This window comes from Panthera onca, chromosome E1, assembly GCF_046562875.1.
Source record: "Panthera onca isolate mPanOnc1 chromosome E1, mPanOnc1 haplotype 2, whole genome shotgun sequence".
Classification (NCBI taxonomy): domain Eukaryota; kingdom Metazoa; phylum Chordata; class Mammalia; order Carnivora; family Felidae; genus Panthera; species Panthera onca.
The window spans coordinates 22084176-22108917 of NC_138352.1; the positions used below are offsets into that span (position 1 = coordinate 22084176).

The 24742-nt window shown below is 44.2% G+C and overlaps 1 protein-coding gene across 1 annotated transcript in view; it reads left to right on the top strand.

The window, feature by feature from the left end:
- DNAH9 (dynein axonemal heavy chain 9) overlaps positions 1 to 24742 on the top strand; it is a 329272-nt gene that overhangs the window by 47574 nt on the left and 256956 nt on the right. Inside the window, exons 15-17 of the mRNA XM_078437738.2 lie at positions 4089 to 4224; positions 7952 to 8148; positions 8240 to 8664. Coding sequence (XP_078293864.2) covers positions 4089 to 4224; positions 7952 to 8148; positions 8240 to 8664 — 758 coding nt within the window. The remainder of the gene's footprint in view (positions 1 to 4088; positions 4225 to 7951; positions 8149 to 8239; positions 8665 to 24742) is intronic.

Here is a 24742-nt window from a genome sequence, read left to right on the forward strand (position 1 = left end):
TGTGTGTGTGTGTGTGTGTGTGTGTGTAACAAATCCCACACTAAATCCCAGACCTTGTAGAGTATTCTATATTTTTGCCTTAAAAACTCAAGAAAAGGGACTCCTGGGTGGCTCAGTCGGTGAAGCGTCCGACTTCGGCTCAGGTCACGATCTCACGGTGCGTGGGTTCGAGCCCCGCGTCGGGCTCTGTGCTGACGGCTCAGAGCCTGGAGCCTGTTTCCGATTCTGTGTCTCCCTCTCTCTCTGCCCTTCCCCCACTCATACTCTGTCTGTCTCCCATCTCTCAAAAATGAATAAACGTTAAAAAAAAAAAAACTCAAGAAAAAAATACTTCTGGTATTTTAGATCCACCCACAGACTCGCCATTTCCAGACTTATTTTTTTCCCCTTTTCTGTAAAAACTGACTTGCCACCTGGAGTCATTTCTCTGCAGCCTGAAGAACTCCGTTCAGTTTTTCTTGCACTTCCAGTCTGCTAACGACCCATTCTCTCAGTTTTTTGTTTATCTGAGATGTCCTTGTGTCACTTCTGGTTTTGACGGATAGTTTCATTAGATCTAGAATTCTGCGTAGACGGTTTTATTTTCCCTCCACAAGTTATTTCCTTGTCTCCTCCCCTCCGATGTTTCTGATGCGAAGCCAGCTGCAATTGGTATCTTTGCTCCTGGATATGCAGTGTATTGTTTCTCCCAGGCTTCTTTTAATAGATTCTTTTTTATTTTTATTTATTTATTTATTTAAAAAAAAAAATTTTTTTTTAACGTTTTATTTATTTTTGAGACAGAAAGAGACAGAGCATGAACGGGGGAGGGGCAGAGACAGAGGGAGACACAGAATCAGAAGCAGGCTCCAGGCTCTGAGCCATCAGCCCAGAGCCCGACACGGGGCTCGAACTCACGGACCTCGAGATCGTGACCTGAGCTGAAGTCGGACGCTTAACCGACTGAGCCACCCAGGCGCCCCTAGATTCTTTTTTAAAAAATCCTTGGATTTCTTTTTTCTGCCTCACTACAATGTGCCTAAATAGGTTTACTTTCTGTTCACCCAGCTTGGAGTATGTGGCTTATTGAACCTGTTTTTCATTAAATTGGAGGAGTTTCTTTTTTCTCTTTTTAATTAAGAAAAAATTTTTTAAATTTTTTATTTATTTTTGACAGAGAGAGACATGGAGCATGAGCGGGGAGGGGCAGAGAGAGAGGGAGACGCAGAATCTGAAGCAGGCTCCAGGCTCCGAGCCATCAGCACAGAGCCCGAGGCAGGGCTCGAACTCATGAACCGTGAGATCGTGACCGGAGCCAAACAAAGTCGGCCGCTTAACCCACTGAGCCACCCAAGTGCCCCAAATTTGAGTTTCTAATCAAATTATGCCATGCTTGTCTCCTGATTCCAACATCCGTTTTATTTTCTGCGTCTGTTTTTGTTTTTAATGTGACAGAAGTTCCTTTTTGTCTCCATGAAACAAGTCTTAGGAACAGGCATCCCCGGATTGGTATGGTGGCTATTTGCTGAGTATGTTGTTGGTGATTATTTCCTCTCTCGGTTAAATGTCACACTCTCCTGCTGCTTGGCGTGTCTAGTGATGTTTTCTTATTATATCTTAGTCATGTCGGATGCCACTTTAGGATCTGAGTGTCAGTCCCCTTAAAGGGTTCGTGTTTTGCCTTGGCAGGCAGTTAACTTACCGGTGGGTCAGCTGGTCCTGCCGAGGCTCGGTTTTAAGCTTTGTGAGGGTGGGTCCGAGGGGGCTTGACTCTAGGACAAAGCAGCTCTAACCCCCAAGCACGGCGTTGCTGGGGGCCCAGCAGAATGTGCCTGGGCTATCTGTAAGATGTCCTCATTTATGTCCGAAGGCACACAGATATTTTCCAGATATATTACCAGATATTCCCACATACATTACCGCAGGCCCACACAGTCTCCATGCAGCTTCACGGCACCCTGGCAACTGTTCTCCCCCAGGCCTCGCAGAGTCTGGCCCTAAGGATGTGCAGCTTACCACCCAGAGACTCCAGAAGATTCAGCAATCTCAGGAGCCCCAGACCCCAACTGCTGGGTGGTCTTCTGCCCATCAGGAAGGACGCTGTCACTGCGGTCTACTTCTCCATGCCATGGTTGGGAAAGTGCCTCTAGGTCGGGAGCCAGGTGGTTTGTGAAACTTACCGTGTGTGTGTGTGTGTGTGTGTGTGTGTGTGTGTGTGTGTGTATTTCCCTTCTCCCGAGGAGCACAGCCCCATGTTCCTGTTATCTAATTGCCCCCCAAGAATGGTTTCTTGTGCTGCATCTGCCATAGCTGCATCTGTGTCGCGGACGGACAGGTCTGATCTCACCCCTCTGTCTTGGCCAGAAAATCGGAAACTGGAGCCGTTTCTTCTTGGTTCACAGAAATCCCAACAGTTTTGCCCCTCCTCCCCACCCCCTGACCATAGTAGATTTGAGGTAAAGAGTCGAAAGGTACGGAGAGCTATACTGAGAGCATGACGTTGAGATAAAACCGTACAAAGCAGTCAGAACTGAATGTTTTACACAATAAAGAAGCAAACAGACATACAGGCTTACTAATACCCGAGAACAACTCTATATTGTCACTGTGTTGTGATTTGTGTGATGTTGGGCTTTAAATCATTCAGAAACTCTTCTACCTGTGTAGGAAGGAAAGGGGTATGTTAATGCATTTTGGAAATTTTAGAGTTTTATCATGTAAAGACAGGATCGTGAGACTTTTTTTTCTTTTCAATATTTTATTTAACTTCTAGTTAGTTAACACACAGTGCAACATTGGTTTCAGGAGTAGAATTCGGTGATGCATCACTTACATACAACAGCCAGGGCTCATCCCAACAGATGCCCTCCTTAATGCCCATCTAGCCCATCCCCCACCCACGTCTCTCCATCAATCCTCAGTTTGTTCTCTGCATTTAAGAATCTATGAGGGGCGCCTGGGTGGCTCAGTTGGTTAAGCGTCTGACGGCTCAGGTCATGATCTTGCGGTACACGGGTTTGAGCCCCGCGTCGGGCTCTGTGCTGGCAGCTTGGAGCCTGGAGCCTGCTTTGGATTCTGTGTCTCCCTGTCTCTCTCTGCCTCTCCCCTTCTCTTTCTCTCTCAAAACTTAACGTTAAAAAAAATTTTAATAAAGAATGAGATTTTTTAAATTTATTTTTGGGAGAGAGCACGAGCAGAGGAGGGGCGGAGAAAGAGTGAGAGGGGATCTCAAGCAGGCTCCACACTTGCAGTGCAGAGCCGGGTATGGGGTCCGATCTCATCAACGGTGAGATCGTGAACCTGAGCAGAGATCAAGAGTCAGAGGCTTAACCCACTGAGCCACCCAGGCGCTGCTATGAGATTTTTTTTTAATTCAGGGGGGTTTATACGTGGAAATGTTTGTAAAGGGGCGTGAGTCGCCTAAAAAACGTACCTCTTCAGAGTAGTTACCACTTTCTTTAAAGATGTGCAATAAATAGAAAGTCGATGTCACAAGGCTTAATGATGAAAATGATGGCGGTAGGTGGGATGTGTGTGCCCCACGCCACCAGATCAGGGAGGAGGGAGAGAGCACGCATGCATTCCTTGATGTGTGTACGTTTTCTAAATCACTCAGCCGGCTGCTTTTAATACCAACTGCCCTGAGCAAACCCCTCCAGCTCATTTCTGAGGACTCGCCAGGAAATGCTTTACTTGCTTGAACCCCAAAGTTCTTACACGCCTTGAATCACCAAGCCCTCTCTCCATAGCGTCCCTTTTTCTCTCTGCCCTGACTCCCGTCTTGATATTGCTTCTCCACGGTGTACCCGTCAGCACTTATAAATCAACACCCTACGTCCCATCTTTCCTGGGAAAGTGGCCGGGCCCCCTCCTCCTTCCTCAGGGACAGGATGAGACCCCATCTGCCCTTCACGGATTAACTTTGTGATCCTTTCGATCAACGATTAAACCCATTAGACAGTATGGATTCAACATCCGTGTGATAGCAAACTTTTCACGAGAATGCTTTTCTCCCCCCTCTAGGTTGTTTTCATTCCCATTAATGAGAACTAGACCAGTCCTTCCATATTATTCAACATGGTTTCAATCCGTTCTTCTTTATTTTGTAGGAAAACCTTGGTCTGTTTGCCGCGGACCCAACCTCTAATATCTGGAAGGCTTATGTTAAGTACATAGATGATATGTTGCTGGATGGATTTTTTCTTGCCATTGAGTGCTCCCTCAAGTACCTTCTGGAAAACACCGGTATGTACTGGCTTATGGATGTGTGTTATTGCCGCAAAGATAACAGTGGCACCTGTTGAACAAAAGTGAAGTGTGATCGAGTGCTTTGTGACTTTTCCCAAAATGTTGTGGATGTTTTGTGAGCTACACACAGGAGAATCGCAAAGGTATTGAGTTTCTGAATTGTTCCCAGAGAAAAGATTTCTCTCTCTTTAAAACTCAGGTGATAAACCAGGCTCTCAGGTAGTGAAGCCCTTAGCAAAAGCAAAACCATAAATGCCAATTCAATCCAAATAAAGCTTCAGGGGGTGCCTGGCTGGCTTAGTCGGGAAAGTGTGTGACTCTTGATCTCAGGGTTGTGGGTTCGAGTCTGGGCTTGCCTCATGGTATTGGGAGGGGGACATTTTGTGCCTTCGAGCTTAATGTACTCTCTTTCTGTGGCCTTTCGAGAACACAGGCTGCAGCCAGGTTAAGTGGAAGAAACAGAAGTGTTTCTATGTGAAAAGAGTCAGACCAGCTGGGGATGAGGTCGCTTTCAGGAGGAAAAGGAATGTTAAGAAGGGTAATGGGCATCGTCTGAAGTGGTTAAAAATTGCTTTGAATTTCTGATGGATAAAACTGAGTTAAGGTGCACAGTGTCGAGGATATAGTCAGGGCCAACATTGGCTAGGAAGTCATGGGATGGAAAGAGCGGAAGGGTTCAGGAAGAAGCTAAATTAAACCTTCACATTCTGGGACGCCTGGGTGGCTCAGTCATTTGGGTGTCCAACTCTCGATCTCAGCTCAGGTCACGATCTTGAGGTGGTGAGTTCAGGGCCCGCATTGGGCTCTACGCTGGGCATGAAGCCTACTTACAAAAACAAGACCAACCCTTCATATCCTGATAGCTTCTGAGCAGCTTAGCAAGGATCACCCTGAAGAATTAATCAAAAGGGAAAGACCGAGGGGAATAGGTTGAAGCCAGAAGATAAAGGTGAGATGAGAGTTTAAGATATTAAGTCCAACCCAAGGAGAGAATCCAGAGGTCAAATGGATAGGTCAAGGTCAGTGTCCAGATACCCAGTCCAAAGAAGACGGCAGGTGCAGGCCCCTGGGCTGAGAATACAGAGGGAAGCGAGGCTCGGTGCTGGGTGTAGCTCAGACAGGCAAACCCCATGTGGTCTTGGTAAGTAGAGTGACTGAGGTCAGCGGCACAGTCTTTGTTTGCAGGGTTGCAGGAAGCTCCAAATCAAGGAGATCAGGCAGCAGGAAACAGCCTCCAGTATAGTCAGCAAGATTGGGATGGCGGGGTGGGGGGATCCCGGGGGCGAGTAGCCAGTGGGGCACAGAGCGCAGGCACTGAGACCAGAGAACTGGCTTCTGGGGAGCAGCGCTGACAGTGCTCACCATAGAGAACCAACCACATGTCCTCTAGAAGGTCCGGGAAGATGCCCCAACACCCTTGCCATAGGCACTGCATAAGAAATGGTCCCTAAACATAGTGACTCCACACTTGACCCGTGCCCGTCTAGCTCTCCCGACCTGGGCTGTCTCCCCTGCTTCCTTTATCATTTCCACCTTTTTGTGCTTGGTGAGACCAGGACCATTCCCAGGGCTTGGGCTGGACTCCCTGTCGCCTCTCAGAATGCAAACCCTGCCCAGGTTAGATGCTACCCACCCTACTGAGAAATGCTCTTCCCCCTCCTGAGTCCCAAAGTGACTGACCTGTACTGAGACAATCTGGTTTTTTTTTTTTTTTAATGTTTATTTTTATTTTTGAGACAGAGAGAGACAGAGCATGAACGGGGGAGGGTCAGAGAGAGAGGGAGACAAAGAATCTGAAACAGGCTCCAGGCTCCGAGCTGTCAGCACAGAGCCCGACGCGGGGCTCGAACCCACATACCGCGAGATCGTGACCTGAGCTGAAGTCAGACGCTTAACCGACTGAGCCACCCAGGCGCCCCGACAATCTGGTTTTTACGGTCACGATGTTGTCATTCCGTCTCATGTAGGGATTCGGTTCTCATGAGAGCGCCTGGGACAGAAATCTCACAGTCAAAACAGTCTCGTGAGTCTTCTACCTCCTGTAAACCCTACGCAACCTGGTCTGTGAAGTTTTCAGTATCTCATACAGAGAGTAATGCAGAATATGTCCTGAGCACGTAATGCAAAGTGTGATGTTATAGGTGTTTTTAAAAACGATTCCATGATGGCATGATTACCGTGTATTCCCTTAAGTTAAATTTGCATTTGATGGGACCCTCCTGAATCCAGTCATGCAAATTTATCATCCCTGCAATTTTTTTTAATGTTTATTTACTTTTGAGAGAGAGAGAGAGAGAGAGAGAGCGCACAAGTGGAGGAGGGGCAGAGAGAGAGGGAGACACAGAATCTGACACAGGCTCCAGGTTCCGAGCTGTCAGCACAGAGCCCGACACAGGGCTCGAAGTCACGAACTGTGTGAGATCATGACCTGAGCCGAAGTCGGACGCTCAACCGACTGAGCCACCCAGGCACCCCCTATCGTCCCTACAGTTTTCAAAGCAAGGCCCTAGTCCTACTTATCTTTGAGGATCCCCCAGTTACTTTAGTTGGGGTGAGTGGCTAAGCTATGGTAACGAAAACTCCATCAATAACGTGGCTTAAAGGACAAAAAGGTCTATCCCCCAAGTTCTAGACTCAGGTGAGCGTTCAGGTTAGCGGGTGGGTTCCTGCCATGCTGTGGTTCCCCCACGTTCGTGTTCCTGCCTTGTCTTTATTTCTGTGATGGAGCTGGGTCGCTGCCACATCCAGGCTCTAGTCCATGAGCGGAGAAAAGAGCGAGCACAGCGATGACTCCCCTGCTGTCTCAAGGGCTGCAGCCCAGAGGCGGCAGCCCTCGCTTTTCCCCACATCCCACTGGGGAGGGAATCGTGCCCACCCTGACCTCTGCTTCTAGGGAGGAAGGGGATGAGGATTCCGATGAGTCTCCACCACCCGCAGCATGCTGTGCAGAACAGTCTCCCGAATATTTCCAGTTAAGACAACCTGGGAATATAAGTGGTTATTAATAAAAGTTGAAGCGCTAATCTCGTACTTGGAACGTCTTGCTCCGTGTTATATTTTGATTTAAATTTAGCAGGGCAAGTTAGTCTAGCAAGTAATCAGGGATCCATTAATTATGTATACTGTTTTTAAATTTTTTATCACCGTAGGACTACAGAATTAAAGTCAGTTCTGTTTTCATGGAACAGGATGAACGGCCAGGGTTGTGAGTTGTCTTTCATTTATTTGCTTACGCGACCATTGATAAGAACGCCTCGGTTCACCTAGTGACAACCGATGCGGTCGCGTGGCTGGTGCCGAGGAAGAAGTCAGCCGCTTCCTAGAAATGAGCTGTGCAAAATCATCCTGTTCTCCACCGCCCCCGCCTCGCTCCCCCGACCCAGGCACCTGGGAACGTGGAAGGGGACTGGCTTGGGTTGATCAGTCACTGGGACGTGCTCTCCGAGGACGGGAGGGTAAATGTCCTACAATGCCCAGGACGGCCCTGTGCAAGAATTGGCCTATTTGAAATGTCAGTGGCTCCCCTGTCGGTAAACACTGCAAGACCGTCCCCCCTCACCTTTTCCGGGGGGTTAGCAAATTTTACATTTCCATTTTTCCTATACCCAAACAGCTTGTGTTAAGGGAAAAAATGTTCCGAGTGCTTTGAGAACGGGTATGGCGCTTTGCCCGTCTTGACATCCTTCTTTGTTTTGTGTGTGTGTGTGTTTTCCTTGTGTTTCAGAAAGTAAAGCTGGAGTCACCCCGATATTTGAGGCACAGCTGTGCTTAGTGATACCAGAATTAGTTTTCTCTCCATCCCTGGAGTCTGGAGTGAAGGGTGGCTTCTACGACACCATCGAGGGTCTGGTGGCCAACATTTTTGGAATATCGTCTTTGGTGCCACGGCTTTCCCCACAGGACGGCTCTCTCCACTACCAGGTACCAAATCCGCAACCGTCCCGCTTTCCCCCGCAACCTCGTGCAAAGTGTTGGTGTAACCCGCCTGCTGTGGTCTTGCCCCCCACCCCAGGTTGACATGGAGGGCATGGCCCACTTGGCCAGCTTGAGGAGCACGCTCCTGGACAGGGTTCAGAGCATGATGGCCCTCTGCAGTGGCTATCGGAACACTTTCAGCCAATACTCCTACCTCTACGTGGAGGACCGGAAGGAGGTTCTGAGTCAGTTTCTGTTGTATGGACGTGTCCTCACACCCGAGGAAATGGAAGCCCACATAGACGATGGCCTTCCAGAGAACCCCCCTCTCCTCCATCAGTTCAAGGCACAGATCGACTCCTACGAAAAGCTCTACGAAGAAGTGTGCGGGCTGGAGCCCGTCAAGGTGTTTGACGGCTGGATGAAAATCGACGTGCGACCCCTTAAAGCATCTCTGCTGAACCTCATTAAGAGGTGGAGCCTCATGTTCAAGCAGCATCTCGTTGACCACGTCACTAACAGGTAAGACCGTCGTTCTAGCTTTCTTCCGGCATCCCGAGCCATTGGGGCCGCCATGTTTTTTCATCTTCTTCATCGTTTTTCCCAGTGGGTTCATTGGCTCAGTGAAAAATTGAAACGGCTCATTGAGGTTCCAGGCCCTCGGACACTGGTGGTAACGTTAGTCCTGCGCTTTCCTTGGTTCACCAGGCGTGGCCTCTTTTGGTTTTATTTTCCATCCGGGGCCCAGTGCATGAAAGGCACTTGGTGAGTGGTAAACCACGTTCCGCGTGATGATGGCAGATCCAGGCTCCCTTTGCAGCCCTGTGAAATTTCTTCAAGACTGGGAAACGGAGGGCATCTAATGGGCCTCTTAGATTTTATTTCTACCACTCCCTCCTTGTCTCGGATCACCCCGCTTGGCAACGTAGAAGTCACTAAATCCCCACACCCCTGATGCCCATGTGTGTGCCATTCTAGGCACGGGACAGACAGGACCTGACATTGTTCCCCGGGGGAACCTTGACTACCCAGCACCAGGCTCTGCCACCCAGAGCATCGGCCTCCGGGTGAACAGGTCTGTGCTCAGTCTCCTGGTCACTTCACCTTGGTCTGCTCCCCACAGATCTGCCACAGTCAGAACCTCAACTAGCACCCCCCACCCTGAGTCCTTCGGGGCAGTCACGGTCCCTCTGTGCAGCCATCAGCCTGTGGTGTATCAGCTGCGCCTACAGGGGAGCCGACCCGCCCCCTCCCTTGATTCTGGGGGTGGTCTCGCTCAATGCTCCCGCCGCCCCGCCCGGTGATCTAGCACCGTGAGCAGAAAGGAAATGACCCCGCGGAGGACGTGTCTGTTTGCAAATAAATTCCAAGAGACCCTACCGGGGTGAGGGTCCTCCGCTCTAGAAAACTCCAGGAGATCAGGGTGGGATGTTGGAAGTGGGTTTGCCTGGTGCTCTTAAGAAGAGGCCAGTTGTCCACATTCATGGAGATGTCTCTGAATGTCTCTGCTCCGCGGTCCCTCTCCATTGGTAGGTCTGGGGATCCAAGGACATGGAGGCGTGTCTCAAAACACAGGCCTTATTATCATTCACGTGCGGTGGGGCCACCCGAGAGACCCCGTAGGCAATGACTGCCCCCGAGAAGAGAGTTGGTTCTACAACTGGATTCTCAGGACAGGACGCACCATGCCGCCCGTGCAGGGCTGCAAGGGGGAGGCACCGGGGTCCGTCAGGCAGAGGGAACAATGGGAAGATGTGGGCAAGAGCCTTTATTGTGGTTTCCCTGGAACAGAGCTGTCGAGACAGGGCCAGCGGGTGGACAGTTGGCTGTCTTGAATGAGTTGCGCAGGCTCTGGGGCCAGAGGGACTGACGGTGTCTAGGTTTTCGGTCCCTGGCCCTGGGGTGGTTAGAGCAGGTGGATAGAGGTCTGGAGTGTGAGAACCAGATAGAGGAGGTGGTTGGAGGCGTGGGCTCCGGGTGGATTGGTTTGCGTGTGGAAGGCAGGCTCAGAGGCAAGTCACTTAGTGCCTCAGAGTACGTGGTTGATACAGGATGCAGTGAAAGCACCTGCTGGGCGCCTCTCCGCCAGGTGCGACTTTGCAGGGTTTGGTAGTTGGTGTGACAGGATAAACACGCGGAGTTCTTGTCCTTTGACCACTATTTCCTTAAGCCCGAAAGGAGGCGATGACCCGATTCCTCTGAGGTGCCTCGTCGTATCTTACCGTGGTAAATATTTTGCATTGCCCTGCTTCTGAATAAAGTGGCTCATCTTTTTATGTTGGTTTTTTTTTTTTTTTTGGTGAGTTTGTGGGTTTCTCCTTCTGTGCCCATACAGAGCGCTTACCCATTTTTTTCTTAAGTTTATTTATTTATTTTGAGAGAGAGAGAGAGAGAGAGAGAGAGAGAGGGAGGGAATAGGGAAGGGGCAGAGAAAGAGGGAGACAGAGAATCCTAAGCAGGCTCCATGCCGTCAGCGCAGAGCCTGGTGTGGGGCTCGAACTCATGAACCATAAGATCACGACCCGAACGGAAGCCAAGAGTCGGACGCTTCACTGACTGAGCCACCCAGGTGCCCCTTGCCCACTTTTGGTCGGACTTTATTTTTGCCTTTATGATATTTACAAGATTTTCCTTTCGCTCTTTGGTATATACTCTCTCTAATCCTGTACGAGTTGTATGTATCGCAAACCCAGTCTCCCATTTTGTGACCTGTCTTTCCACTGCATTTATGGTATGTTTCCATGAACAGTTCATCGTAACGTAGCCACACGTGTTCGTTCATCTTTTCCCTTCTGTTGCCATTGGTCTCGTTAAACAAATCCTTTTTCGCCCTAAGATCCTAATGGTGCTCTCCCATACCCTCTCCATAAAAGCTTTGTAGTTTCATCTTTCACATTAAGTAGCCCCTTATCTGCTGCTGCGCATTATATGACAAGATCCAAATTCCCATGGTTTTGTCATAAATCTTGGTATCTTGCCGGGCAAGTCCCCACCTTGTCCATTTTCATTAAGAATTCTCCACAATTCTTGGCCCTTACTGTTCTACATAAATGTAAAATTCTGTTTGTAGAACTAAAAAAAAACCTGTTGGGATTTTGATTCTGTTTGCAGTGACGATAGGTCAATTTGAGGACAGTAGTCATCCATACACGCTGAGTGTCCCTGCTCAAGAATGTGTCATCTTTCCGTTAACCTATGCCTTAAATGTCTCTCGACGAAATTTTGTAATCATTACCTTTAAGGTAATTCTCGTGTCTTTAAGATTTATTCCTAGGTATTTTAATTTTGGACTCCTGGCATAAACGATATTTTAAAATTATATGTTCTGTGGAAATGGAATTGATTTCTATTTATTGATGTTATATCAAGCATCTCTGCTGAATTAACTTATTAATTGCAAAAATTTATCTGTGCTCTCCTTTGGATTTGCTATGTACATGGTCATCATCTACAAATTTATAATAGTTTTATTTCTTCCTTCTCTGTGTTTTTTTTTTTTTCTAATGCATTTTATTGCTGTTTTTTTCTTGCCGCACTGGCTAGGACTCGCAGTTTGATGTTGAATAAGGTGGTAATGACAGGTACCCTTATCTTGTCTGATCTTTTTAAAAAAAGAATTTTTTTTTAATGTTATTTTTGAGAGACAGTGCGAACAGGGGAGGGGCAGAGAGAGAGGGAGACACAGAATCCAAAGCAGGCTCCAGGCTCTGAGCTGTCAGCACAGATCCCGACGCGGGGCTCGAACCCACAAACCGCGAGATCATGACCTGAGCCGAAGTCAGACACCCGACTGACTAAGCCACCCAGGCACCCCATCTTGTCCGATCTTAAAGGCGATACTATAACATTTCACCACTAAACATAATATTTGCTGTGAGTTTTTGTGGATTCTATTTAAGCAGTTAAAGAAGTTCCCTTCTTTTTTTTTTTAAGTTTATTTAATAATTTTTTTAGTAATCTCTATACCCAGTGTGGGACTCGAACTCACAACCCCGAGATCAAGAGTCACATGCTCTTACAGCTGAGCCAGAGAAACCCCTAAAGAAATTCCATTCTATTCCTAATTGGTTAAGGGGATTTGACATAATGGCTGTAACATTTTGTGAACTGCTTTTTCTAACCCTGTTAAAGATGATTCTATCTCTTTCCATTGAAATGTTAAAGCGGTGAATATATTAGTTGCTAATGTTAAGCCAGCCTAGTATTACTGAGAAAAGCCCAACACAGGGTATTATCTTTTCCAATATATCCACTGCTTAATTTTGTTTGAACACATATTGGTTATTGTTGATGTGTCTCTGTGATTGACATTGGCCTTCAGTTTTCCTTTCTCACGTTTTTGCTGACCATGCTCTGTGGTTTGGCTAGTTTCATAAAATGGCTTAGGAAGTAATCCTTCCTGTTCATCCTCTGGAAGAGTTAGTATAAGATTGGAATTCTCTGATCCTTGAAGATTTGATTTAAATCTCCCTTGAACATCTGGGCTCAGTGTTTTCTTTGTGACGAGTTTTGTACCTATGATTTTTCTAGTGGTAAGAGGGATGTTAAAGTTTTCCATTCCTTAGTAAGTCATAGTTGTCTGGGTACGTATCCGCTTCATGTAAATTCTTTAAATTATTGTCCTAAAATTCATAATCTTCTCTTGTCTGTTTACTCTCTGCAGAATCTATGATTATGTCCCCCTTGTCATTTCTATTCATTTCCATTTGTGCTTTCTGAATACTTTGATTAATCTTGCCAGAGATTTACAAAGAAGTATCTTATAAACTCCTGATCCTCTCTATCACAATTTAATTTCTATTTCAGTGACTTATTCTTTTATGTTTATTATGTCCTTCTATTTCCTTGGATTTATTTTTTCTCCTAGGCTAAGTTAAGATTGATGCTTGGCTTATTCACTTTGAGCTGTCTTTGTTAATGTAATATTTAAAGCAATGTAAAATATTTAAATGTAATTAATATAAATATTAAATGATATAATTAATTTACGAATTCCCTTCTTGGTACAATTTTATCTACATCTCACAGGTCTTCGTATGTAATATTTTCATTATAATTTAGTTCTAAGTCTTTAAAAACTTTTTTTTAATGTTTATTTTTGAGAGACAGAGACAGAGTGTGAGTGGGGTGGGGCAGAGAGAGAGAGAAAGACACAGAATCTGAAGAGGATCCAGGCTCTGAGCTGTCAGCACAGAGCCCGACGCGGGGCTCAAACTCACAAGCCGTGAGATCATGACCTGAGCCGAAGTCGGACGCTTAACCGACTGAGCCACCCAGGTGCCCCTAGTTCTAAGTATTTTTAATACCCGTTATGATGTGTTTATATATATATATTTAATATTTTCACACATACGGTTCTTCCAGGTATATAGTTTTTTTAAGTTTTTCATTTTAACCCCAGGATGGTCCATACACAGTGTGATATTAGATTCAGATGTCCAATATAGTGATTCAACGCTTCGTATAGTACTCAGGGCTGATCATGGTAAATGCACGCTTAGTCCCCATCACTCGTTTCACCTATCACCCCTCCCACCTCCACTCTGGTGACCATCGGTCTGTTCTCTACAGTTAAGAGTCTGCTTTGTGGTTTGTGTCCTTTTCCTTTAGTTTGTTTCGTTTCTTAAATTTCACATACAAGCAAAGTTATATGGTATTTGTCATTCTCTGACCTGTTTCGCTTAGCCTTATACTCTCTAGCTTCCTCTGTGTTGTTGCAAATGGCAAGATTTCATTCTTTTCATAGCTGAATAATATTCCAGTGTGTGTGTGTGTGTGTGTGTGTGTGTGTGTGTGTGTATCTATCTCACCTCTTCTTTATCCATTCATCAGTTGATGGACACTTGGGCTGCTTCCATAGTTTGGCTCTTATAAATAGTGCTGCTGTAAACATACAGCTGCATATATCCTTTCTACATTTTTTTTTTTTTTTTTTTTTGGGACAGAGAGAGACAGAGCATGAACGGGGGAGGGGCAGAGAGAGAGGGAGACACAGAATCAGAAACAGGCTCCAGGCTCTGAGCCATCAGCCCAGAGCCTGACGCGGGGCTCGAACTCACAGACCGTGAGATCGTGACCTGGCTGAAGTCGGACGCTTAACCAACTGCGCCACCCAGGCGCCCCTGCATATATCCTTTCTAATTAGTATTTTGTATTTGGGGGGTAAATACCCAGTAGTGTGATTACTGGATCATAGGGCAGTTCTCTTTTTAACTTAAAAAATTTTTTAAATGTTTATTTATTTTTGAGAGAGAGAGAGAGAGAGACAGAATGTGAGCAGGGGAGGGGCAGAGAGAGAGGGAGACACGAATCCGAAGCAGGCTCCAGGCTCTGAGCCGTCAGCACAGAGCCTGACATGGGGCTGAAACTCATGAACTGTGAGATCATGACCTGAGCCGAAGTCAGATGTTTAACTGACTGAGCCACCCAAAAGCCCCTATTTTTAACTTTTTTAAAAAAAAATGTTAATTTAGTTTTGAAAGAAAGAAAGCGTGCAAGCAGGGGAGGGACAGAAGAAGAGGGAGAGACAGAATCTGAAGCAGGCTCCATGCTGAGCAAGGAGCCCATCGTGGGGGCTTGATCTCATGACCATGAGATCATGACCTGGGCCAAAATAAAGACTCGGATGCTTAACCAACTGAGCCACCCAGGTGCCCCTATTTTTAACTTTTTCAGGAACCTCCATACTGTTTTCCAGAGTGGCTGCACCAATTTGCATTCCCACCAACAGTGCAGGAAGGTTCCCCTTTCCCCATATTCTCACCAACACCTGTTGTATCCTGTGTTGTTGACTTTAGCCTTTCTGACTGTTATGAGGTGATACGTCATTGTGGTTTTGATTTGCATTTCCCTGATGATGAGTGATGTTGAGCATCTTTTCATGTGTCTGTTGGCCATCTGTAGGTCGTCTTTGGAGATCTGTTCATGGCATCTGCCCATTTTTACTTGGATTATTGTTTTTTTGGGTGTTGAATTGTACAAATTCATATAGTTTGGATACTAACCCTCTGTTGGATATGTTCTTTGCAAATATCTTTTCCCATTCAGTATATTGTCTTTTAGTTTCATTGATTGTTTCCTATGCTGTGCAGAAGCTTTGTTTGTGTTTTGATGTAGTCCAATAGTTTATTTTTGCTTTTGTTTCCTTTGCCTCAGGAGACTTATCTAGAAAGATGTGATTAGGCCACTGTCAGAAAAATCACTGCCTGTGTTCTCTTCTAGGATTTTTATGATTTCAGGTCTCACGTTTAGTGTTGAATTTATTTTGAGTTTATTTTTGTGTATGGTGTAAGAAAGTGGTCCAGTTTCATTCTTTTGCATGTAGCTGTCCAGGTTTCCCAGCACCATTTGTTGAAGAGACTTTTTTCTCGCTGCGTATTCTTGCCTCTTTTGTTGAACATTGATTGACCATATAATCGTGGGTTTGTTTCTGGGCTTTCTACCCTGTTCCGTTGATCTATGTGTCTGTTTTTGTGCCAGTACCATACTGTTTTGATTACTGGAGCTTTGTAGTATAACTTGAAATCCAGAATTGTGATGCCTCCAGCTTTGTTTTTCTTTTTCTTTTTTTTTTTTTTCTTTTTTTTAATATATGAAATTTATTGTCAAATTGGTTTCCTTGTTTTTCTTTTTAAAGATTGTTTTGGCTGTTTGGATTCTTTCAGGGTTCCTTACAAATTTTAAGATTATTTGTTGTAGTTCTGTGAAAAATGCTGTAGTATTTTGGTAGGGATTGCATTAAGTCTGTAGATTGCTTTGGGTGGTATGGGCATTTTATTTTTTATTAAAAAATTTTTTTTCAACATTTATTTATTTTTGAGAGACAGAAACAGAGAATGAGCAGGGGAGGGGCAGAGAGAGAGGGAGACACAGAATCCGAAGCAGGCTCCAGGCTCCGAGCCATCAGCACAGAGCCCAATGCGGGGCTCAAACCCACAATCCGTGAGATTGTGACCTGAGCCGAAGTCGGTGGCTTCACTGACTGAGCCACCCAGGCACCCTAGGGTAGTATGGGCATTTTAACAATATTTGTTCTTCCAGTTCATGACCACGTGATACCTTTCCATTTGTCCGTGTCATCTTCAGTTTCTTTCATCCACATTTTATAGTTTATAGGACACAGATCTTTCACCTCCTTGATTAAGTTTATTCCTAGGTATTTTATTATTTTTGGTACAATTGTAAATGGGATTGTTTTCTTAATTTCTCTTTCTGTTGCTTCACTATTGATGTATAGAAATGCAATGGGTTCGTGTATGTTGATCTTGTGTCCTGTGACCTTATTGAATTCATTTATCAATTCTAGTAGTTTTCTGGTGGCATCTTTGGGATTTCCCATATATAGTGTCATGTCATCTGAAGTGAAAGTTTCACTACTTCCCTACTAATCTGGATACCTTTTATTCATTTTTCTTGTTCATTTGCTGTGGCTAGAACTTTCAGTACTATGTTGAATAAAAGTGGTGAGTGGACATCCTTGTCTTGTTCCTGATCTTGGGGTGAAAGCTCTTGGGTTTTCACCATAGAGTATGATGTTAGCTGTGAGGTTTTCATATATGGCCTTTATTATGTTGAGGTATATTCCCTCTAAGCCTGGTTTGTTGAGGGTTTTGATCGTGAATGGACGTCATACTTTATTAAATGCTTTTTCTGCCTCTTTTGAAATGATCATATGGTTCTTATTTCTCATAATGTGATGTGTCACGTTGATTGATTTGTAATTATTGAACCACCGTTGCATCCTGGGAATCCACTCGATCGTGGAAAATGACTTTTTTAATGTATTGCTGGATTTGGTTTGCTAATATTTTGTTGAGGATTTTTGCATCTGTGTTAATCATACATATTGGCCTATAGCGTGGGTGTGGGTGTGTGTGGGTGTGGGTGTGTGGGTGGTATCTTTTCTGGTTTGGATATCAGGTAATGCAGATCTTGTAGAATGAATTTGGAAGTTTTCCTTCTATTTTTTTGGAATAATTTGAGAAGAATAAGTATTCATCCTTCTTTAAATATTTGGGAGAATTCACCTGTGAAGCCATCTGGTCCTGGACTTTTGTTTTTCTGGGAGTTTTTTGATTACTGATTCAATTTCATTGCCGGTAATTGGTTTGTTTAAATTTTCTGTTTCTTCCTTGTTTAGTTTTGTGAGGTTATATGTTTCCAGGAATTTATGCATTTCTTCTAGGTTGTCCAATTTGTTGGTATATCATTTTTCATAATCTATAATCTTTTGTATTTCTGTGATATCAATTATTTCTCCTGTTTGATCTGATTTTGTTTGAGTTCTCTCTCTCTCTCTCTCTCTCTTGCTCTCTCTCTCTCTCTCTCTTTTGGTGAGTCTGGCTTAAAGGTTTGTCAAGTGTGTTGATCTTTTCAACGAACCAGCTCCTGGTTTCATTGAGGTGTTCTATGGCTTTTTTAGTTGTTATTTCATTTATTCCTTCTCTAATCTTTGTTGTTGCCTTCCTTCTACTGTTTTTGGGTTTTGTGGGTTCTTATTCTAGCTCCTTAGGTGTAAGGTTATTTATTTGAAATTTTTCTTGCTTCTTAAGTTTGGCCTGTATTACTATAAACTTCCCTCTTAGAACCACTTTTGCTGCGTGCCAAAGATTTTGGACCATTCTGTTTTCATTTTCATTTGTCTCCATGGATTTTTGGATTTCCTTTTTGATATCTTGGTTGACCCATTCATTGTTTAGTAGCATGTCCTTTAATCTCCATGAATTTGTGTTCTTTCCAGATTTTTTTCTTAGGATTGATTTCTAGTTTCATAGCATTGTGGTCAGAAAAGATGCACGGAATAACTTCAGTCTCCTTGAATTTGTTGACATGTGTTTTGTGGCCTAATATGTACTCTATCCTGAAGAATGTTCCATGTGCACTTGAAAAGAATGCATATTCTGCTGTTTTAGGATGGAATGTTGTGAATGTATCTATTTAATGCATCTGGTCCCATGTGTCCTTCAAAGCCACTGTTTGCTCATTCATACTCTGTTGGGATGGTCTGTCCATTGATATAAGTGGGGTGTTAAAGGTCTCTACTATTATTGTATTACTATCGATTATTTCCTTTGTTTGCTATTAACTGTTTTAAGTATTTTGGTGCCTCCATGTTGGGTGCATAAATATTTACAACTGTTACATCTCATTGGATTGTCCCATCAGTGATTACATAGTGTCTTCTTTGTCTCTTGTTATCATCTTTGTTTTAATATCTATTTTGTCTAATACAGTAATTGCTAACCTGGCTTTCTTTCCACATTCATTTGTATGATAAATGTTTCTCCATCCCCTCACTTTCAGTCTTTAGGTGTCTTTAGGTCTGAAATGAGTCTCCTGTAGGCAGCATATAGGTGGGTCTTGTTTTCTTTTCGGTCACCCTGTGTCTTTTGATTGGCATTTAGCCCGTGGACATTCAAAGCAATTATTGATAGGTATGTATTTATTGCCATTTTGTTACTTGTTTTATGGTTGTTTTTGTAGTTCTTCTCTGTTTCTTCTCTTGCTCTCTTCTCTCATTGTAAGTTGGCTTTATCTTTACTGATATATATGAAGTCCTTTCTCTTCATTTTTTTTTTTTTGCATATCTATTACCGGTTTTTGATTTGTGGTTACCGTTAGACTTCTATGTAACATCTTCTGCATATAACAGACTATGGTAAGTTGATGGTTGCTTAATTTTGAACCCAATCTTCACTCCTCTCCCCTCCTTGTTTTAGGTATATAGTGTCATGTTTTAATCCTTTTATTTTGTGAGTCCTGGACTGATTTTTACAGATATACTTACTTTTACTGTGTTGTGCTTCCTACTTTCCTTAGTCTTGCTTATGGTCTTTCCTTTCCACTCAGAGTCCCCTTTAACATTTCTTGTAGGGCTGGTTTGTGGTCATGAATTCCTTTAAACTTTGTTGGTTTGAGAAACTCTTTATTTCTCCTTCTATTCTGAATGACTGCCTTGCTGGATAGAACATTCTTGGCTGCAGGTTTTTTCCTTTCAACACTTTGAATATATCATTCTACTCCCTTCTGACTTGCAAAGTTTCTGCTGAAAAATCTGCTCATAGCCTTATGGGGTTTCCCTTGTATGTAACTGCTCTCTTTTTTGCTTTAAAAATTCTCTCTTTAGTGCTACTTTTTGCCATCTTAATTACTACATGTCTTAGTGTGGGCCTCCTTGCACTGATTTTGTTGGAGGATCTCTGTGCCTTCTGGATCTGGGTTTCTGTTTCCTTCCCCGGATTTGGGAAAATTTCAGCTATTATGTCTACAAATAAATGTTCTGTCACCCTTTTCTTTCTCTTCTCCTTCTAGGATGACTATAATGCACATGAAATTATGCTTGATGGTATCACTGAGGTCTCTAAGTCTATTCTTATTTTGCATAATTGTTTTTCACTCACCTGCTCAACTTGAAGACTTTCCATTATTCTGTCTTCCAGGTCATTGATTTATTCTTCTACCTCATCTTGTCTGCTGTTTACTCTGTTTAGCACATTTTTATTTCATTTATCATGTACTTCATCTCTGATTAGTTCCTTTTTGTCGCACTGTTAAGGATCTCACTGATATCCTCCGCTCTTTTCTCAAATCCAGTGAGTATCTTTATGACTATTACTTTAAATTCTCTATCAGACATATTACTTATGTCAGTTTTGCTTGGGTCTCTTGCTGTGGTTTGGTCCTGTTCTTTCATTTGGGACATAGTCCTCTGTCTCCTCATTTTATCTAACTCTGTGTCTGTTTCTCTGTGTTAGGACAGACAGCTGTTTACTGCACTTGAAAGTAGCGCAGTGAAGAAGGAGGACCCTCTTCTTATGAAGAAGAGGTTCTCTAGTTCCTGGTAGTGCAGTGTCCCCTGTTCACCAGAACCTGGTGCTTCAGGGATGTGTCCTATGTGTGACGTGTGTGCCCATCTGTTGTGGCTGAGTCGCTTCTTCCTTCAGTCCAGTCATCTGCAGTGATTCTCCTTGCTTACTCTGGGCAGGGTTTGGTTCCTGTGGTGTTAGTGGGCCAGTCTTAGGATGCCTTGGACTTGACTTGAGTCGGACCAGGCGTTTGCCAGAGATGCAGTAGCACCAAACTGCACGGCACCTTCCCTGTGTTGTCCCCTGAGAATCTTTCATTGGTGGGCGGGGCCTGCGGTCAGACCAGATGCCCGTCTCCAGCCCACTGCCGGGGCCACAGGCCGACTGCTGTGGGTGGCTATCTTTCCCCCTCCAGGGAAGAAGTCCCTTCGGGGTGGTGCTGGCCACCATACGGACTGCTTGCACACTCCCAGGCCTGTGGCATTGCCTTGTGTGGGCTCTGGCCGAGAGCGTATTGGGGAGCATGGTAGCCAAACACAACATGATGGGAACAGAATGGCAGGGCAGCTGCGCAAGCAAGTTGGGTAGCAAGTTCCACACGTGGCTGTGAGTTTATGCTGGGGGGTGGGGGAAGGAACTGGCACCTGCCAGTTTCTTGGTTCCTGGAGGAGTTCCCCAGCTATTTCTGTGTCTCTGGGACAGGCTGTAACATTAGTAAGTAACTCTGCCTCCTATATCCCCCAGGCACCTTTCAAAGTGCTGCTTCTCTGCTGCATCTCCTTGGGCTTTTTGTTGTGCTGTCTCTTTAAGGCTAGGTACTCAGTTTCCCCTTGGCCTCCCCGCCCTCCCAGAGCCAAGCCCACTGACTTTGTAAAAGTCCAGGTTTCAAGTTCCACTAGTTGTAAGAACTCACAAAATTTAAGCCCTCTGGTTTTCAAAGCCTAATGTTACAAGGATTAATCGTCTCCATGTGGGCTCTCTGGTGGGGGGTGGAGTGTGTGTTTCTCTCCCTTCACTGTGCCCTCAGTTTCCTCCCTCCTGTGGACAGTCTGGAAAGTCCATGTAGTTCTGACCATGTCTCTGCCCTTCCTACCCTCTTGGATGTGGCCTCTTCTATTTAGTTATATTCCACTTTGATGGCAGATTGTCAATTTCGCCTTGGAATTCTGTCACTTTTTGCTTCATATATTTTAAGGCTGTGTTATATGAGCATACACAGCTTGACTTTTTATATCTTTCCAGCAAATTGGAACTTTCAGCCACACATTAAAATCGTCTTTATTACTAACTATATTTCTCATATTAAAGCCTGTTTTGTCTTATATTACTATAACTAAACCAATTTCCTCTGTGTGATATGAGCTTGGCATCGCTCATTGTATCCTTTGACTTTTAATCTTTCTGTGCCTTTATATTAGAGATTACTTTTTAATGATCGGCATAGAACTGAATGTTTTATTCACCTTAATATATATCTTTTAGCTGGGGGGGGGTTGTTCATTAATATCTATTCTGCTACCATTTTATTATATACTTTCTATTCTTTTTCTTGCCTCCTTTGAGGTTGAATTTTACATTTTTTTTTAAATTGTCTTTTTTTCCTTGTGCTAATTTGGATGTTATATGATCGAGGTCTACTGTTCTTATGGTTACCATAGCTATTTTAATAAGCATCCTTAAAAGGAATAAATGTGTCAGTACTGGTACTCTCCTCACAGTCAATAGGAAGTCTTTAGAATAGTTTGATCTCGACTATTGATTCATCAAATTATATTCTCCTTCCCAGCGATTTCAGTTATACTCTATTATTTATTTAACCACCACAATTCTGCTTCATTTTCATACACTCAATGTTTATTTAAATCTGCCTACATATTTACCAATACCTTTTGCTCGTTGCATCTTTCTACACTACAGACCACTTTCCTGAGTTATGGTCATTGAGTCTATCGGTGAAATTCTCATTCTTCCTTTGCCTGAAAATGCATGTATTTCCTGCTTTTACTTGGGGGCAAAAATGGCTTTGTAGAAAAGGGATTTCTAGGATAAAAGCTCTTTCCTGTGAGTTTATTGAAAACAGCATTCCACCGTGTTCCAGATGCCATTTTTACTTCTGAGTACTCAGCCATCTGCGTTTTGGGGGGATTTTTGCTTTTTGGTTTGGTTTGGTTTGGTAGAAGTCAGTCTTTGCTCTACAGCTAATTGGCTAATTTTAAGATCTGCATTTCCTTTTTGGTAAAGGTATCAGTAGGAAGGACCTTGAGGGTTTCTTGCTAGGCCACCCGGAATTTGGTGGGTTTTCTCGAACTTACATTGTCTTTCAGCGATTCAAGAAAATTCTCAGCCAAGATCTCAGAGCTTGCTTCTTGCTCATTATCTCTCTCTTGCTTTCTTCTGAGCTCTTACTAAACTTACGTGAGGGTTTTTTTTGTTGTCACCATCGTCCGTGTGTTTTAATGAATTTCATAATTTACAGCTTTCTGTCTCCACTGCAGTTTGGATAACGTCTCCACTTTTATCACCCAGTGGTCTCATTCTCTCAGCTTTGTTTAAATCTCCCGTTGAATCCATTCATTGAGCTTTAAATTTTAATTATACGTTCCAGTTTTAGACCTTCTGTTTCATTTTTATAAAATTTTGCTTACTCATTTTTGTATTTTCTTGTTCTTTGCTCAAATATCAAGGGTTCTCTTTCATTCAATTTTTTCCGTTTTTTAAAAAATTTTTAAGAAATGTTTATTTTTGAGAGAGAGACAGATTGTCAGTGGGAGAGAAGCAGAGAGAAAGGGAGACAGAATCAGGCCTGAAGCAGGCTTCAGGCTCCAAGCCGTCAGCCCAGAGCCCGATGCAGGGCTGGAACCCACGAACTGCGAGATCATGACCTGAGCTGAAGTCAGATGCTGAACTGACTGAGCCACCCAGGTGCCCCTCAATTTTTTTCAGTTTTAGAGTACGTTCATTAGAAGATGATCTTAAGACAACTTCTGCTTTGACAGTTTAAAACTGTTTTGTTTCTCTCTGCCATAGATTAAGGGTAACATAAAGACCTACCAACAATTATTAGCTTCTTTCTCCTGGAATTGGCTGTCGGCGTAGCACAGTATGATCATTTTTGAATTGCTAAAACACATATTAAAGGCTTTGTCTATGCTTCTCTTCACCAAGTAATGCCATCACAGCCTATAATTTTCAGTAAGTTTTGTCACTTCTCAGAAGGCAAAGGTCCATGCACGATCACAGAGTCTGGATATATTTGGAGAGCCTCTGAAATCGCCTCTCTTCCTGCCAGTTCAGGCAATGCTGAATTTATATTAGAACTTAAAATACGAGGTCAGGGGCAGGAACTGTGACCTATGGAGACTAGGTGCTTATTTAGGCTTCTGAAGGGTGATTCCTGACAGCGAACATTTCTGTCTCTTTTTTTAAGTTTTGTTTATTTAAGTGATCTCTACACCCAACATGGGGCTCGAACTCCCAACCCTGAGATCAAGAGTCGCACGCTCTTCCGACCAAGCCACGTAGGCGCCTCGAGAGCATTTCCGTCTTAACTGATACATTGTGCTCAGAAGGATGAAGGTATTTTTTCTGAGTCTTGAATTGGTGTCTGAGAAACTACGAGGAAGGCACTTTTTCCTGCTACATGGGTCAAAGACAATTAAGCAAGACACTTCAACGGGAACTTCTTATTGTTTTTAAATATGTTAAAGATTGCGATTTTATAGTTGGACTTCCAGTATTTGAAGTCTTTGCAGGTTGGATCCCACTGCTTCTGCTGGCTCCAACTCTTGGTGACTCTTTTCCTTGTGCATTTTATGACTTTTGATTGTAAGCGTCACGTTCCTTGGGATTTTATTTGCGGGCATCCTTTGAGGATTGGAATCTGGTTGCATTCCTCCAGGAAAGATCTGTATCTGTTTCTGCCAGTCTTCGAGGGGCTCTTCCAACCCCAGACCACTTATACTTCAACTTGCAGGGGTGTACTTAGTGCCCAGGAGAAAGCAGGAAACTTCCATCCTTGCCCTTTCTGTGTTTCGTTTCTCATACGCCCTTACGGTGTCGCGATTTCACATGTGGCTTCCTACCAGCCTCCTCACCTCGTGGGGGCCCCAGGCTGAATCACCAGGTCCCCACATCCCACAAAGCAATCAGAATAGCAGCTCAAGGTCTCCAGTGTTGAGTAGAAACCATCACAGGAAAGACCGCTGGGAGCCTTACTTAGTGCTTGCTTTCACTACACCTTCAGCCTCCAGAGATTCCTTGATTTCTTGCCACTTTAGTGACGCATTTTCATGGTTTGGGCGGAGGGGTTATTTATCCATATTATCGCACGCATCGTACAGTTGTCTCCAACTTCCTCTCCCGCTTACTCGGCAGTCAGGGCTTTCCTGGACCGCTCCACCGAAACCACTCTTGTCAAGATCACCAGTGACGGCCATATGGCCGAATCCTGTGGCGACGACCACCTTCATCTGACTCGTACCCATCAGCAGGGTTTGGCCTAGCTGATTATTCTGTCTTTCCCAAAGAGCTTCTTCGTGCGGCTTTCGGGATACCTCACTTTTATTATTTTTCTTCGGTCTCACTGGCCGTGCCCTCTTGGTCTCTTTGGCTGGGCTCATCTCCTCTTCCAGGCATCAAGATGTTAGCATTTCCGGAATCTCAATCCTGAACTCTATCTACATTCTTATTCCAGATGATACCTAACTCGTCCCTGTAAGTGCACCTGTGTGCCGATAACTACCCAATTTATATTTTCAGCCTCAGCTTCTCCGGAACTCAAGACTTCCAGGCAACTG